At 41.7% G+C, this 18939-nt stretch overlaps 1 protein-coding gene across 19 annotated transcripts in view; it reads right to left on the reverse strand.

Annotated features, from left to right (window-relative positions):
* Window positions 1-18939, reverse strand: part of LOC106582711 (neuron navigator 1) — a 125466-nt gene that overhangs the window by 66265 nt on the left and 40262 nt on the right. For 18 of the 19 annotated variants that reach the window (XM_014166050.2, XM_045705735.1, XM_014166057.2 and 15 more), the window contains 2 exons: window positions 9040-9142; window positions 6216-6578 (listed from right to left, as the gene is read on the reverse strand). In XM_014166050.2, the coding sequence (XP_014021525.1) occupies window positions 6216-6578; window positions 9040-9142 (466 nt within the window). Of the gene's footprint in view, window positions 1-6215; window positions 6579-9039; window positions 9143-15030; window positions 15149-18939 lie in introns of those variants that run through there. The other variant, XM_014166061.2, reaches the window with a different exon arrangement.

Consider the following 18939-nt stretch of genomic DNA (forward strand, 5'->3'; position numbering starts at 1 on the left):
GTTTCTTAAAATGAAGCAACTGGAACAAAATGGGGATAAACATTGAACTGGGTGAATGGAATATGAATAACAGTTAAACTGTAATAAAATTCTGTAAAAGAAATAAGGCCATGTTCATAAAAAAAAATTATCATCCGCCCTCATCTTAAACGGCACCGACCGCCACTGCATACAATTATCTATAAAGGTCCCTCAGTCGAGAAGTGAATTTCAAACAAAGCTTCAACTACAACGACCAGTGAGGTGTTCCAATGCCTCGCAAAGAAGGGCACCTACTGGTAGATTGGTAAAAAAAAAAAAAGATATTGAATATCCTTTTGAACATGGTGAAGTTATTAATTACATTTTGGATGGCGTATCAATACACCCAGTAACTACAAAGATACAGGCATCCTTCCTAACTCAGTGACGAAGAAAACCGCATAGGGATTTCAACATGAGGCCAATGATGACTTTAAAGTAGTTAAAGAGTTTCATGGCTGTGATAGAAAAAAACTAAGGATGGATCAACAATATTGTAGTTACTCCACAATACTAATCTAAATGACTGAGTGAAAAGAAGGAATCCTATGCAGAATAAAAAATAAGGCACTAAAGTAAAACTGCAAAACAATTGCCGAAGAAATTAACTTTATGTCCTGAATACAAAGTGTTAAGGTTTGGGGTAATCCAACACAACACATCACTGAGTACCACTCTTCATATTTTCAAGCATGGTGGTGGCTGCATCATGTTATGGGTGTGCTTTTCATTGGCAAGGACTAGGGAGTTTTTTAAGATAAAAAGAAACGGAATAGAGCTAAGGACAAGCAGAATCCTAGAGGAAAACCTGGTTCAGTCTGCTTTCTAACAGACACTGGGAGTCAAATTTACCTTTCAGCCGGACAATAACCTAAAACTCAAAGTCAATTATACAGTACACTGGAGTTGCTTACCAAGGCAACAATGAATGTTCCTGAGTGGGCTAGTTACAATTTTGACTTAAAAAGACTTAAGAATCTATGGTAAAACATGAAAATGGCTGTCTAGCAATGATCAACATCAATCTTAACAGAGCTTGAAAAATGTAAAAAAATAATAGTGTGAAAATATTGTGCAATCCACGTGTGCAAAGCTCTTAGAGACTTACCCAGAAAGACGTTACAGCAGTAATCACTGCCAAAGGCAGGGGTGTGAATACTTGAGATATTTCTGTATTTCATTTTCAATAAATGTGCAAAGATTTCTGAAAACATGTTTTGACTTTGTCATTGTGGGGTATTACGTGTGGATGGGTGAGGATTTACTCATTTTTTTATAAATGTTAAATTCAGGCTGTAACAACAAAATGTGGAATATGTTTTCTCTTAGAGATTTGGTAGTTATACTATCCCTTCGTTATATTCTGCCAGATAAAGTACATTGGGGATCTCGATCCAAGCGTATGGTTATCAAAAAGATGCCTGTAGTCCTGTCTCTGTGTATGGGCTGACCTGGGAACAGGTGGCACACCACAGGAGGTACAGGGTTTCTCATCATGGTCACCTTAAATAGCTCACCTAGGGATTGAGGACACAGGTGGCCCAGTGCTGAGCACTCACTACGAGGCATTTTTACAATCACCAGACATACCATCTTACTCTCACTCTTTCTCTTCAATCTCATTCTGCTTCTCACTATGCCATGTCCATCTATCACACTTCTCAATATTTACACTGTAGTCTCTCATAGGCAGAGTGGACTGATTACCCAAGCGGGCCAGTCAGTCAGTGCCCCAGAAGCTGCAGAGTAAATCCCAGTGCATGTGGAGCAATGATAAAGTTCCTCACATCACACCAGAGAACTGGCCTGGATTCCCTGCATCTGCCTCTCCTCTCCCTGCCTACTGACTGTCAACTAGGGAGAGGGAATTAGAGAGAGAAAGAGAGAGGTGGGGGGGCAGAGAGAAAGGAGCAAAAAGAGAGATTGAGAGAGAGAAAGAGACTGTTAAACGAGTGTTAAATGAGCCATGAAAGGAGAGAATGCTGTGGCTCTGCACCTGGTAGACAGAACACCTGCCACGCCTGTCCTTGACACCTTGGCCTAGGATCAGACTGATGCCCTACCACGGCATTGATCAGTAGGCTACTGTTTCTAATGCGCAGTTGTTTGTCAGTGGGTTTTAACGGTTCAAAAAACTAGGGTAGTACTTTAAGCCAATGTCATTCTGTACTTCAGTCCTTTCTGCTTAAGTTGTTGGTAGCACAAAGTGACTTGCTCAATCCCATTTAGTGGAGAGGCAGGCACTGACTCGAGGGGCTCTGTGTGCGTTTGTGTCAGTTACACCCTCCTCCGTCTCTGCAGTGAGATGTGGGTGTGAATGAATGCCCACTGCTGTCTTTGACACGGCCAGCTCAGCAGGAGGGCTGGTAATGAATGTCATTACTGCACAACTCAGACGTGATCTGCACTCCTTTAGATCCATTTAGAGATCCACTTTTGGTTTTCCTGCCATTCGGAGATCTTACTTTCTACAAAATGGAAGATTCCAAGTCAGACAAAATCTTGTCTTGTTTCAGCAGATAATTTCCCAAGTTGTTGGAACGGCTAGGAACAGAGACGGAATAGTGAAGCTACGAGTTTGGAATTATTCTGGACTCTAGACTCTTGTTTAGAGCCTAGTGTTTGCACGTGTTTATTCACTAGTTGCCATCAACACACAAACACACACACACACACACACACACACACACACACACACACACACACACACACACACACACACACACACACACACACACACACACACCCTATAAATGTGGGTGGTGATATGTCACACTGTAGGGGGAGGGCATGGAGGAGATATATTTCACAGAGCAATGAGTTTCAGCAGAGGGGGATTCGCATTAGTAGCTAGGTTTCCATCCAATTGGCAACATATTTCCATGCAAATATTTAAAAAATATGCATAAAATAATATGCACATTTTCCCACCAGATATACGTTTCCATCCATTTGACTTGTTGCAAATAACCTGTTTGGGATAGGGGGCAGTATTTTCACGGCCGGATGAAAAAACGTACCCGATTTAAACTGGTTACTACTCTTGCCCAGAAACGAGAATATGCATATTATTAGTAGATTTGGATAGAAAACACTCTGAAGTTTCTAAAACTGTTTGAATGGTGTCTGTGAGTATAACAGAACTCATATGGCAGGCAAAAACCTGAGAAAAGTCCAAGCAGGAAGTGGCCTGTCTGAGAATTTGTAGTTCTTCTTTTGATTCTCTATCGAAACTACAGTATCTGTGGGGTTACGTAGCACTTTCTAAGGCGTCCATTGGCTCTCTAAAGCCTTCAGAAAGTGGATTGAGGCGTCTTCTGTCTCTGGGCAGAGTATAGTAGCTCAGTTTGTCAGTGGTCTGCCTGGTGACAAAGAGATTGGATATGCGCGGTCACGTGAGCACGCTGTTTTTTCTTTTCCTCTTTGAATGAATACACTATTGTATTCATTCAATAGATTTTAAACAGCGTTTGACATGCTTCTAAGTACGGCAATGGAATATTATGAATTTTTATTGTCTCGAAATGCGCTCGCGCATTACCCTTTGGATAGTGACCTGAACGCAAGAACAAAACGGAGGTATTTGGACATAACTATGGATTATTTGGAACAAAAACAACATTTCTTGTGGAAGTAGCAGTCCTGGGAGTGCATTCTGACGAAGATCAGCAAAGGTAATACCATTTTTCTATTAGTAATTCTGAGTTTAGTGAGCCCCGAACTTGGCGGGTGTCAAAATAGCTAGCCGTGATGGTTGAGCTATTTACTCAGAATATTGCAAAATGTGCTTTCACCGAAAAGCTATTTTAAAATCTGACATAGCAATTGCATAAAGAAGTTCTGTATCTATAATTCTTAAAATAATTGTTATGTATTTTGTCAACGTTTATGATGAGTAATTTAGTAAATTCACCGGAAGTTTTGGGTGGGAATGCATGTTCTGAACATCACATGCCAATGTAAAAAGCTGTTTTTAGATATAAATATTAACTTGATTGAACAAAACATGCATGTATTGTATAACATAATGTCCTAGGAGTGTCATCTGATGAAGATCATCAAAGGTTAGTGCTTCATTTAGCTGTGTTTTGGGTTTTTGTGACATATATGCTTGCTTGGAAAATGGCTGTGTGATTATTTTTGTCTATGTACTCTCCTAACATAATCTAATGTTTTGCTTTCGTTGTAAAGCCTTTTTGAAATCGGACAATGTGGTTACATCAAGGAGAAGTTTATCTTTAAAATGGTGTAAAATAGTTGTTTGTTTGAGAAAGTTGAATTATGACATTTTGTTGTTTTTGAATTTGCCGCCCTGATATTTCACTGGCTGTGTCCCGCAGGCGTCCCACGTAGGCCATAGAAGATAAAAGGCTGTGCACTTAGCGGACATAAAAAATAACTTGTGCGGTAAATTCCAATGAACCAAATAAAAAATACTAGTGAAATGGGTTTCCATCGCATTTTCAACTCTACTGTAGGTTTTGCCACAAAACATGTTGCGTTATATAGCGAATGTGCCCATTCAGGACTTGACTGTAAGGGTACACTCTACTCAGCAAAAATGTTTGAAAAAATTTATTTTGATCCACCTCAGCAGAATCAGTCTGAGAAGAAGGCGACATGGTTGCTGCATCAAGCATGAATCCATAATAGACCCATTCAGGAACAAGCGAGTTACACTAGACAAGACTGCAGGGCTCCAGACTAACATGTTACCCTTGTGCCACTAACTTTTTCAGTTGGTGGCACCAGCCCATGATTAGGAAGCAAAAAAAATTGTTAAAATTGCAGCGTCACATAGTAGAATACATTTGAGTCATCATCTTATAAAGTAATTAAGAATGTTTTATTAAGAATGTAATAGACTACTGAGATGGTATTCTATAATATTCTAACATGTCCAAGCAGGAATGCATGATTAAAAAAATGTGATATGTCATGAATTTTGGGTTGACAATTAAGCAATTCTTGTTTTATTTTACTGTCAAAATAGGGCCCCGGAATTTTCTGATTTTTTGGTTCAGTAGAGAAGAATTTGACTTAATTTTTATGTGCACAAATATTATATATAGGCGTAATTCAACTAGTGCTAATTCACCACCTAAGCCAATGGAAACTCAAAACACATTAGCTAGAACGGTAACTCTAAATATAACACCTACTGCTAGTCGCCTTGTATTAATCGAACACTAAATGTAAATGTCCTAAAAAAAAAAAAATGTACAATGAGGCCTAGTGCACTTGCAATGGCCGATGCGCAATTTCGCCCCGCTCTGTATTTCAAAGCCATATCAGATATCTTGACTGAACCAGGTCTTCCATACCTACAGAAAGCTGAGACCCTAATCTCCTTATAATAGACAACTTGAACTAGTTGCATCCAAAGTATTTTTTTCCACGCAATTGCATTTTGAAATGTTACACAATCACGAGGGGCACACAAGGTGGGAGAGAGAGTATGAGAAGCTCACTCGGGGTCATTACAGCAGCCGGGCCCAGCGAAACAGGCAGGCACAGCGGCAAGGCAGACACTTTTAATACAGGAATCATGAGAATAATGCACTTTACTGTTTAACAAATTAATGGTTTTATTCGCTCTAAAAATAGGACGTTTTGATGTAGATGACGAGGTAGAATGTGCAGCTCGCACCAGTGTAACCAATCCAACATTTTACTCGCACAGCCAAGATAAAGGGCCTCAAAATGTGACTAAATGGTCGCAGTCTAGAGCCCTGGACTGCTGAGGACAGCGCTGTGAAAGGGTTACTCCAAGCACAGTGCATCCAAATCCATGCTTGACTTGATGCTTGTTTCATGATATACCGTAAGTTGTAGGACCAAGTGATAACAACCATCAGTAGAATCCACAAGGACAAAATCAAAGATCATTTTACAGTAGGATGCAAAGTGAGTCTTACTGAAGAATTGGATCCAAAGCCTGCACAAACACCTAGAGTAGAATAACCCTGAGTTAGACAATAGAATAACCACAGGTGTCAAACTCATATCACAGAGGGCTGAGTTTCTGCAGATTTTCACTCCTACCTTGTACTTGATTGATCAATTAAGGTCACTGTTAAGTTAGGAACTCCCCTCACCTGGTTGTCTGACCCCCAAAAAATTGAAATAACAAAAACCAGCAGGCACTCGGCCTGCCATGGAATGAGTTTGACACCCCTGCTATATCCCCTTACCCATTGGCTAGGTTGTCATCGTCATCCTCTGGCATGCTCTTTCCCAGCAGGTCGCTGTCGCTCAGGTAACCAGACTTGAGGTCAGCATCGTCCACATCCAGCCCTTCGATGAGCTCGATTCGGGAGGAGTGGCTAAGACGGCTGGAGACTCGGGCAGGCATGGTGTGGGCCGTATACTGGGACCCGGCCTTTCCCCCATGGTACACGCCGCTGCCCGTGGATGAGGGGGCGTCTCCAGCCTGCAGCCGGGGGCTGGACTGGCCGTGGCGCCAGGAGAGAGGAGACGAGCGATTGGACAGACTGGACATGCTGCGGGCGTTGGTCTCGTCACTGTCATAGCAAACATTACTGCTCTCCAGACAGCTGGGGAGAGGAAAGGAAGAGAGAGAGGTTATAGTATTGTAGAAATGGAATGAATGAGAGGACATAAAGGGAGGTCGGAAAAACAAAGAGCTTGAGGGACTTACAGAGAGAGAATTAGAGAAAGAAATTCTATTTCCTGTTTCTCACTCTCTGTCATCGGGCCTTTAAAGAAATCTGTCCTGACATATAGTCTCTGCTGACCCAGATACAGCTGTAACGTTCACTCTCAGCCTTCAGCGACTAAAACAAAGAATGGGTGGCATCTCAGAACTCAAGGGCATCTCGCTTGCTATAGTATAAGAGCATAGCATCATTGTGTGAACAGAGAAAAGTATTTTGTCGCCTCTCTCCCTTTGCCGGGATCGTTCATAACCCTCAGCGATATGTTCACAATATAATTACCAGCTGGGATTTACAGACCCAAGGTAATCAGCACATAATCACACACCGCCAACATACATTTTTTTAATGATTGCTCGGGCCAGGAGTTTTTCTTGACTACATGACCTGACCAGGGAAAACTCTGGGCCATTGTGTCAGCCAGTGAAAGGTGAACCAATGTGGACTAGAGAGAAGTTCTAGTTTAGACTTAGTTTAGACTAGAGAGTACTTCTAGTCTGTTGTCTAAGTGAGAGGTTAGACTAGAGAGTCGTTCTAGTTTAGACTAGAGAGTCGTTCTAGTTTAGACTAGAGAGTACTTCCAGTCTGTTGTCTAAGTGAGAAGTTAGACTAGAGAGAAGTTCTAGTTTAGACTAGAGAGTAGTTCTAGTCTGTTCTCTAAGTTGGTCAGGATTTGCAATGCCCTCCCGATGGCAAGGAGCTTCTGCTGAGTCTGGCGATTACATAACCAGATGCACCAACCAGCTCAGATGAATAATGCAATGCCTGCCTGAGACCATGTGGGTGTTTTTTCCTCCTGCTATTTCTGTACTTCTGTAGATGGATAATTCATCAACAGGGACTGTTAACTGTTACTGCCTCAGGAACACATTCCGACTCCCACAATGCTTCAGTGGAATGATACATTAGCTCACAGTAGGACGGTACTTCCTTGAGAGTTTTGAAATGTAGTTTAACTTCAATTTGTAAGATAGTTTGAACTCATGGACGCACATCATACAATCCCATACGTTAGGGTATATGTTTGGGAGTTATGACAGGGAGCTGAACTAGTGACAGAATTACGGCCGGTCAGAGAGCTGTTAAAAAAAACATGCTGTACGCAGTGAGGTAAAGTAATTCGAAGCTTATGATTTATTAGTAGTACTGTATGTGGATGTTACAGTACCTACAGTCCATTTGTGCTTTAGAGCAGGGCTCTCTAACCATTTTCCTGGAGAGCTACCATCCTAGGTTTTCATTCCAACCCTAATCCAGTGCACCCGATTCTAATTATTAGCTGGTTGATAAGATGAATCAGGTTAGTTACAACTGGGGCTGGAGCGACAGCATACAGTAGGGTAGTTCTCCAGGAACAGGGTTGAAGAGCCCAGCCCTAGAGCAGGGTTTCCCAAACTCGGTCCCGGGGCCCCCACCCTGAGTGCACATTTTGGTTTTGGCCCTAGCACTACATAGCTGATTCAAATAACCAACTCATCATCAAGCTTTGATTATTTGAATTAGCTGTGTAGTGCTAGGGTCAAAAACCTAAATGTGCACCTGGAGGGGGGGCAGGACTGAGTTTTGAAAACCCTGCTCTAGAGTTTGGTGGCCAAGGTCGAAAGACATGAGTTTTTAGATGGGTGAAGTGGCAGAGGTGTCTGTCAGTCTCCAGAGGCCAGGGCTATGGAAATTCAGAGCTCATATCTGGGATGGAATCCCTTAGGACATGAACACCACACACATCAAAGAGAGACCAAACGGCAACAGCAATATTGGTAGGCAGAGCACATACTGTTGAGCTAGAGATAAGAAGCAGGCAAAAATGGCTGATGTACAGTCTTTGAATGCAGAACTTCTTCAATAACCTGTGGAGTTATTATTGTTTGTGTCTCATCATGATAGAGACCGTCTGAAACTAATACTCGACAAAGGGTTTCCCAGAATGTAATGGTCATGATTGACAGGATTTGTTTAACAGGTGGCAAGTTGCCAAGAAGACGTAAAGGCGGGCAGTTGTGTAAACATGATTGTGTGTACTCTATCGATCTGTCCATTGTGTTTCATGTGTGTCTGAGTATGCTACATTTCTCAAATAAATCCATAGCTTTCTTCTGTCTACACGTACAGCATCTTGCTGAACCAATGAAACAATATACAGTTGACAGGTAATGTGTGGGTAGCAAGTAATGTTTGCGCAGATGGAACTTTAAAAGAAAGAAAAATACGGAAATAAAAGGATACTCTGGGTTTTGAGAATGCGCTTTAACATTATGCCCCGTTCACATCAGTACGTGGCATCAGAAGCACCCCAGTATTGCCTACCATAATCTATAAACTCAATGTACGGTAATGGACTCACCCATGGCTGAGCTGGGCACCGCGTAGACTGGACATGGTATCTTCCAGGTTCTGTCTGAGGTCAAGGACGTTCTGCACCGTGCGTTTCCTCTGAGACTCTGGGTCTGTGGGGACATCACATCAGTCACTGTGGTCAGACACACAATGCAATCACATATTCCATGTATCACTGTCAAACTGTTTGTGTCTTATTCCCTTGGATATCCCAAAGATTTTCCTCTCTGCAAATAAATATTAAAGTTCCAGTGTGAACACACTGTTGTGACTGTGGACTAGTATTGTGTAGTGACAGGTGTTTTGCTGGTGAGAAGCATCCATGCTGCGTTCACATTGTTAGGAAGACAAATGTGACTCCCTGGGCTCCCTCACCATGGCAACGCTGCTCTAACCCCCCCTACAGGATCCTGACATAGTACAGCTCTAACTGTGGAACACCCCTGTTTTGGATCTTGACGTGGTACAGTCCTAGATGTAAAACACTGATGACAGTGACTGGGACTGTGAGTGGCCACCAGGGGGATGCTTCTGACGTTCTGTCGAAACTACAAACTCTATAGCCTCCCAGTAGGGAAGACATGCATTCTCCTTGATGTGTGTGCGTGTTCCTACACACGTTTATGCAATTATAGCATAGCACAATCACAATCTCGCACATACATTCAGTCACACCCTCTACCCTTGCACATACTGTATACACACACACACGCTCACAATAATCCATAGTAAAGCATAGCAAAACAAAGGGAAATGTCATAATGGATGATGTGAATCCTACATGGACAGCGGACAAGACATGACCATCCTATCCTAAATCAATAACATGAAGCCATGCTATCTGTCTCATTTGTTAAAATGAATGACTGGATTTCTGTGTGACCACGATGGTGAAGAAGGGAGATGTGGGAAAATAGGAATGCTGTTTTCTACTATACAGTACAATAGCTACAGGCAATAGCCCATAAGAGGTGAAAAAAATGTATCATCCACTGCATTAACTGAAGGTGTTGGCTAAGAGTCAAGGATAGTAGAGGAAACCCATCTAAAATAATGGGTCATACTCATTAGTTATTCACTGTGAGGCAATTCAAGGGAATAAGACACGTGGAGAGGCTGTAAATTAGCGAACAGCCTTAAATAAAAATGTATGGCCTTTCGTACCTCTTTCACTATCATGAAAATGTGGATATAGAAACATGGCTGTAATGTTAATGTTCTGAGAAGTGCTATTGTAAGCTAATGTATGCTCTCGTTCAGACGTTTTAAACTTGTGTAATTACACTCTCTAGTCCTTTCAGCATCAGTAGATTGAAAATAAGGACCTCTGCTGCTCACAGTATTTCAAACAGTTTACACTTGAGCTCATATCATAATCTGCTTACATCAGCTCAAACTCAATCTCATTAAAAACCAGTCTTTGCCAGAAGCTGAAACATAGCCTTGTCCCAGATCTATTTGTGTTTTTGCCTACTCCATTGTCATTGTCAAGCCAAACATGTTTAACATGACAATTCCATAAGGAGTTGGTAACAAAGCAGAAACATACTGGCACCCAGGCTAGCTGAGCCATGTACCATTCCTTCATATTTAGCCTACCACCACAGCAGACACACCCTTTAACAAGGCTCCTTTAGTTTGACTGAACAGGAAGAGTCATTTATAGCTTAATCCTACATAATGCCTGCTGATACAGTATATTGGATCTATACAAATCTATCAAAATATGTTGATAAAAATGGTGAATATGATCGAAAAGAGAAATCTAGCTACCTTTGAGAAATCTATTTATAGTTCTGATATCGCTGGTCGGTAAGAAGGCAACATCGAAATGTATTGGTCAATTTCTATACAGTGCCATTTGAATTAATATCTTACTAACCATAAAATGTACTCATGTCATCAACCACTTCACAACCTCAGAGCACCACTGCCCTGGACCTACTGTAAGGATGTGATCTCCATCATACATGGGAAACATCCTTATCTTTGTGGTGGCAACCACCACTACAAAGATATAGACCAAAACCAGAAAGCCGAGCCAGCCAGCAGAGCTCATAGCAGACATGCATGCAGGCGCCGCACCCCATGTGCTGCTGAGGAAATAGGTCTACATGGTAAAGTGATTGGCAGGTCCCTGGTGCCCTGCACTGAGAAGAGAGAAGACATTCTGTAGTTCTAACAGGAATCCTCCTCACTCGCAGACAGACAGAATGCTTAAGCAGATCTCAATGGAAAGACCATGGACATTGTGAATACTTTCAATCTCAAAAAATCAAAAAACCTACTGTTTAAATTATAAATTTTTGGGCAGAAATAACTGACATGTTTCTATCGGTTCGGCTCTCTTTTTTTTCCTTTATCTTTATTTAACTAGGCAAGCCAGTTAAGAACAAATTCTTATTTTCAATGACGGCCTAGGAACAGTGGGTTAACTGCCTTGTTCAGGGGCAGAAAGACAGATTTTTTACCTTGTCAGCTCAGGGATTTGATTTTGCAACCTTCCAGTTACTAGTCCAACGCTCTAACCACTAGGCTACCTACCTCTTAGGTCTGACAGACAGGGTAAACTTGTATAGATTAGTTAATCTAGACTGATTTGGCAGTCTGGAATCCCTGTTTGTTCATTCAATAGATTAGTCTGTTCACTGAGAAGACGATAGAATGGCAATGAAAGGCCTATAAATTGTCTCCCACACTAAAACACCCCACTTCAACTGTACAAACAGCCCAAAGGATAGGTGATAACCAAATGGTAGGGTCCGATCTCACAGCATAATGGTGCCTTCTCCCAAACTCGAATGAGTGCAAAGGTCGAGAAATCCTACAGCAAGAAAATCCCTTTCATCTATTTAATCTGTGTGGACATGCATAGTTTTCTACTGTCAGTTATATCCAGTAGCATGGGGGAGAGAATGTAAGATATTCTCCTACTGGATCAGCATGACCAGTGATTCCAGATGAGTTTGCCTCACCCATTTTACCCTACATACAGTGCCTTCAGAAAGTATTCTTACCCCTTGACTTATTCCACATTTTGTTGTGTTACAGCCTGAATTCAAAATGGATTACATTGATTTAGCTCAACCATCTGCACACAATGCCCCAATAATGACAAAATAAAAACATGTTTTTAGACATTTTTAGAAATGTATTGACAATGAAATACAGAAATATCTCATTTACATAAGTATTCACACCCCTGAGTCAGTACTTTGTAGAATCATTTTTGGCAGCAATTACAGCTGTGAGTAAGTCTCTAAGCACTTTCCACACCTGGATTGTGCAACATTTGCCCATTATTATTTTCAACATTCTTCAAGCTCTGTCACATTGGCTGATCATTGCTAAACAACCATTTTTGCATCTTGGCATAGGTTTTCATTAACTAGGCCACTTAGGAACATTCACTGTTTTCTTGGCTCCAGTGTAGATTTGGCCTTGTGTTTTAGGTTATTGTCCTGTTGAATGAAGGTTAATTAATATCCTAGTGTCTGGTGGAAAGCAGACTGAAACAGGTTTTCCTCTAGGATCTTGCCTGTGCTTAGCTCTATTCCGTAATTTTTTTTATCCTGAAAAACTCCCCAGTCCTTAACAATTACAAGCATACCCATAACATGATGCAGCCACCACTACGCTTGACAATATGGAGCGTGGTACTCAGTCATGTGTTGTATTGGATTTGCCCCAAACATAACACTTCGTATTCAGGACAAAAAGTGAATTGCTTTGCCACATATTGTTTGCAAACAGGATGCATGTTTTGAAATATCTTTATTCTGTACAGGTTTCCTTCTTTTCACTCCATTAATTAGGTTAGTATTGTGGATTAACCATAATGTTGTTGATCCATCCTCAGTTTTCTCTTATAACAGCAATTAAACTCTGTAACTGTTTGAAAGTCACCATTGGCATCATGGTGAAATCCCTGAGCGGTTTCCTTCCTCTTCGACAACTGAGTTAGGAAGAATGCCTGTATCTTTGCAGTGACTGGGTATATTGATACACCATCCAAAATGTAATTAAACACTTTACCATGCTCAAAGGGATATACAATGTCTGCTTTTCTTTATTTTTACCCATCTACCAATAGGTGCCCTTCTTGAAACCTCCCTGGTCTTTGTGGTTGAATCTGTCTTTGAAATTCACTGCTCGACTGAGGGACCTTACAGATAATTGTATGTGTGGGGGTACAGAGGTAGTCATTCAAAAATCGTGTTAAACACAGAGTGAGTCCATGCAACTTATTATGGGACTTGTTAAGCACATTTTTACTGCTGAACTTATCTAGGCTTGCCATAACAAAGGTGTTGAATACTTATTGACCCAAGACATTTCAGCTTTTCATTTTTAATTCATTTGTAAAATTTTGGAAAAACATCATTCCACTTCGACATCATGGGCTATTGTTTGTTCGCCAGTGACAAAAAAAAATCTCTATTTAATATATTTTACATTCAGGCTGTAACACAACAAAATATGGAAAAGCCAAAGGTTTTGAATACTTTCTGAAGGCACTGTACCTACAGTATTTGACTGCTATTCTATGGCAGTGTATGCAGCCTATTGTCACAGTCATGGTGGGCTTGCACAGTTCACATCTAATTACTGCAGAAAGACATGTATGCTGCATCCGCCTCATCTGCTAGTTCTCTTGTTGTCGTCGTAGTAACCCAGAGCTATGCTTACTACCCTGCCCTGCTCTCCTCGTGGACATGGCTATTGAAGGAATACGCATTCATACTCAATCTGCCATTGCGAACTAGTCGAATTCCATCTCCCTTAGTTGTGTTAACATGCACTCCTTCTCCATCCCCCATTACACTGTACGGCCATTTTACAATACAGTTGAATATAGACAATTGCCGATTGCTATTGAGGTTCCCTCCGCATTCTCGTCCATTACAGCTGCACTATACTGTACAATAGAGGCTATGTATTGGGTGAACCAAAGTCTATCTTCAGCTCTGTCTTATGGTGAGAGGGTTGGACTGTGTTGTTCTGGTAGTGGATAGAGGTCGCATTACACAAACTGACTTCATAAATAAGTCTATTATGACATCCAGAGGACAACTGTACCACCAAATCAGAATAAAGTCCTATGATGTGTCGCACAAAAAGAGCCTCTATATTGAGGAATAAAAACAGTCTTTTCATTAATGCTGTTGTGAGCAATAAATCAAATTAAAAGTGGGTTAGTGCTGCATTATGCAGACTATGAATGCAGAAGTATATGAATAAATGTATCTGTCCAATAGATTGGTTAGCTGAGAACATCACAAAAACAATTTTGTTTATTTTAACTAGGCAAGTCAGTTAAGAACAAATTCTTATTTACAATGACAGCCTACCCCGGACGATGCTGGGCCAATTGTGTGCCGCCCTATGGGACTTCCAATCACGGCCGGATGTGACACAGCCTGGAATTGAACCAGGGACTGTAGTGACACCTCTGGCACTGAGATGCAGTGCCTTAGACCGCTGCACCACTCTGGGAGTGCTTCAATGGGTCACAAGTCCGTGTGTTATTTATGTTTTTAATACAAATTGGAGACGAAATATAGTTTACATGTCAACAATCTTCGAAGCCAACCTGTCTGTTTTGCCCCATAGTTGCACAAGGGTCAGTTTTGTTGCTAAACAACCAACCCGTCTATAAGGACAGCTATTGTACGATACCATGCCGTAGGGAAGGAACATTTTCTCAAAGAAAGACTGGCACAAAAGCATGTTCCGTAATAAAATACATTTCTGATAAATGTTAGCGCTGCATAATGGAGTAAGATAACCATTTTTGAATAAAACACAAATATTGACTGTATTATGGCACATAAACAATTGTATAATGAGACAGAAAAACAATTGAATACAGACATTTTGCGATTCATTTAAATATGTGGATTTTTCGTGCCTGCTTTCTTTTCTGAGTGGCGACTTTGTTTACATTATCTAATCAAACATCAATCATTTTTTCTATTCCACGAAGGGGAACACTTACTGTACATAAGTAGACCATTTTTCATTCGGTCTTGTCATGTAGTTGCCATGTAAATGCGTTTAATCCCCATTGGTATTTCAATTTTTATTAACACGTGGGTCAAAACCTTTTAGTAACCATGTCTACGATTTCCGACGATACCCCCATCCTTTTGAAACAACGTTTCACACTTTTCACCGATAGTAAAGTCCAGGAGAAAAGATGGTTTGCACAGGTAATCGTACAGTATACATTGTCATTTTCTATTTTGAAAGCAATCGGTGAAGTGACACAGCCAAATGAAAGCTAAACAGAGCTACATTGTCAGGTGGCCGTGGGTTGAGCCTTGGTACTCACAGACAATTAGCTAACTACCCCCTAAATGGGCTGTCTGTCAGGCCTACTGTTCGTCAATGAGAATTACTCCTGCAAACACGCACATTTATTTGTTGACATTTTGGTCAAGTTTCCCTTATGTACATTTGCAGAGGCAATCACCTGTAGATTTTTATTCCCAGTTCCACAAAGAGAAGTAGTCTGGTGTGTGTGTGTGTGTGCATGTGTGTGTTAACAATGAATAATTAATTAAGCAGATGCTTTAATTGAGATTTCCTCGTTTTAAAATAATGTGACACTTAAAATCTCTATACCTTAATAAATCTAGGAGGATGTGAATTAAGAACATTTCAGAAAATGTCTCTAGTGGTTCCTACGCAACCAATTGTTCCTACGCAACCACGCAGATTCCAAGATGGCGAAGCAGTGCAGACATGGTTTGTTGTTTCTCCCGTGAACATTTTGTATTATTCGTCTTTTTAAAAAATATATTTCAATTTATTTTCAATCTCTTTCCTTATTTTTAAATTAAATATACCTTCCGGCAACCCACCTCACCCAATGTGATACAGCTCCGCAATTTTTTAGACCTTTGCCAGAACTTCCATCAGATGCCAGCCATCAGAAGCTAACCAGCTAATTAGCAACTAGCTATTTAGTCATTGTCAGCCACTGTCTGAATCCTGGCTTAGGAAGGCCACCAAAAAGATTTCCATCCCCAACTACAACATTTTCCATCAAGATAGAACTGCCAAAGGGGGAGAAGTTGATAGCCTGCAAAGTTCTGTCATACTTTCCAGGTCTATGCCCAAACAGTTCGAGCTTCTAATTAAAAAAATTAATCTCTCCAGAAATAAGTCTCTCACTGTTGCTGCCTGTTATAGACCACCCTCAGCTCCCAGCTGTGGCCTGGACACCATATGTGAATTGATTGCCCCCAAACTATATTCTGTTAGGTGACCTAAACTGGGATATGCTTAACACCCCGGCCTTCCTACTATCTGAGGGAAAATAGTATTTGATCCCCTGCTGATTTTGTACGTTTGCCCACTTACAAAGAAATGATCAGTCTATAATTTTAATGGTAGATTTATTTGAACAGTGAGAGACAGAATAACAACAAACAAATTTGCATTTTAATGAGGGAAATAAGTATTTGACCCCCTCACAATCAGAAAGATTTCTGGCTCCCAGGTGTCTTTTATACAGGTAACGAGCTGAGATTAGGAGCACACTCTTAAAGGGAGTGCTCCTAATCTCAGTTTGTTACCTGAATAAAAGACACCTGTCCACAGAAGCAATCAATCAATCAGATTCCAAACTCTCCACCATGGCCAAGACCAAAGAGCTCTCCAAGGATGTCAGGGACAAGATTGTAGACCTACACAAGGCTGGAATGGGCTACAAGACCAACGCCAAGCAGCTTGGTGAGAAGGTGACAACAGTTGGTGCGATTATTCACAAATGGAAGAAACACAAAATAACTTTCAATCTCCCTCGGCCTGGGGCTCCATGCAAGATCTCACCTCGTGGAGCGGCAATGATCATGAGAACGGTGAGGAATCAACCCAGAACTACACGGGAGGATCTTGTCAATGATCTCAAGGCAGCTGGGACCATAATCACCAAGAAAACAATTGGTAACACACTACACCGTGAAGGACTGAAATCCTGCAGCGCCCCCGCAAGGTCCCCCTGCTCAAGAAAGCACATATACATGCCCATCTGAAGTTTGCCAATGAACATCTGAATGATTCAGAGGACAACTGGTGAAAGTGTTGTGGTCAGATGAGACCAAAATGGAGCTCTTTGGCATCAACTCAACTCGCCATGTCTGGAGGAGGAGGAATGCTGCCTATGACCCCAAGAACACCATCCCCACCGTCAAACATGGAGGTGGAAACATAATGCTTTGGGGGTGTTTTTCTGCCAAAGGGACAGGACAACTTCACCGCATCAAAGGGACGATGGACGGGGCCATGTACGTCAAATATTGGGTGAGAACCTCCTTCGCTCAGCCAGGGCATTGAAAATGGGTCGTGAATGGGTATTCCAGCATGAGAATGACCCAAAACACACGACCAAGGCAACAAAGGAGTAGCTCGGGAAGAAGCACATTAAGGTCCTGGAGTGGCCGAGCCAGTCTCCAGACCTTAATCCCATAGAAAACCTGTGGAGGGAGCTGAAGGTTCGAGTTGCCAAACGTCAGCCTCGAAACCTTAATGACTTGGAGAAGATCTGCAAAGAGGAGTGGGATAAAATCCCTCCTGAGATGTGTGCAAACCTGGTGGCCAACTACAAGAAACGTCTGACCTCTGTGATTGCCAACAAGGGTTTTGCCACCAAGTACTAAGTCATGCTTTGCAGAGGGGTCAAATACTTATTTCCCTCATTAAAATGCAAATCAATTTATAACATTTTTGACATGCGTTTTATGTATTTTTTTGTTGTTTTTCTGTCTCTTACTGTTCAAATAAACCTACCATTAAAATTATAGACTGATCATTTCTTTGTCAGTGGGCAAATGTACAAAATCAGCAGGGGATCAAATACTTTTTTCCCTCACTGTATGCTAGATGCCCTCAATGTCACACAAATTATCAAGGTACCCACCAGGTACAACCCTAAATCTGTAAACATGGGCACCCTCATAGATATTATCCTGACAAACTTGCCCTCCAAATACACCTCTGCTGAGTTCAATCAGGATCTCAGCAATCACTGCCTCATTGCCTGCATCCGCTATGGGTCCGCGGTCAAACGACCACCCCTTATCACTGTCAAACGCTCCCTTAAACACTTCTGCGAGCAAGCCTTTCTAATCGACCTGGCCCGGGTATCCTGGAAGGATATTGACCTCATCCAGTCAGTCGAGGATGCCTGGTCGTTCTTTAAAAGTAATTTCCTCACCATCTTAAATAAGCATGCCCCTTTCAAAAAATGTAGAACTAAGAACAGATATAGCACTTGGTTCACTCCACGCCTGACTGCCCACAACCAGCACAAAAACATCCTGTGGCGGACTGCACTAGCATCAAATAGATATGCAACTTTCAGGGAAGTCAGGAACCAATACACGCAGTCAGTCAGGAAAGCAAAGGCTAGCTTTTTCAAACAGAAATTTGCATCCTGTAGCTCTAACTCCAAAATGTTTTGGGATACTGTACAGTCCATGGAAAATAAGAGCACCTCCTCCCAGCTGCCCATTGCACTGAGGCTAGGTAACACTGTCACCATGATAAATCCACGATAATCGAGAATTTCAATAAGCATTTCTCTACGGCTGGCCATGCTTTCCTCCTGGCTACTCGAACCCCGGCCAACTGCTCCGCACCCCCCGCAGATACTTGCCCAAGCCTCCCCAGCCTCTCCTTCACCCAAATCCAGATAGCAGATGTTCTGAAAGAGCTGCAAAATCTGGATCCCTACAAATCAGCTGGGCTAGACAATCTGGACCCTCTCTAAAATTATCGTCCGCCATTGTTGCAGCCCCTATTGCCAGTCTGTTCAACCTCTCTTTCGTATCATCTGAGATCCCTAAAGATTGGAAAGCTGCCGCGGTCATCCCCCTCTTCAAAGGGGGTGACACTCTAG

The sequence above is a fragment of the Salmo salar genome, chromosome ssa22, assembly GCF_905237065.1.
Source record: "Salmo salar chromosome ssa22, Ssal_v3.1, whole genome shotgun sequence".
NCBI lineage: Eukaryota > Metazoa > Chordata > Actinopteri > Salmoniformes > Salmonidae > Salmo > Salmo salar.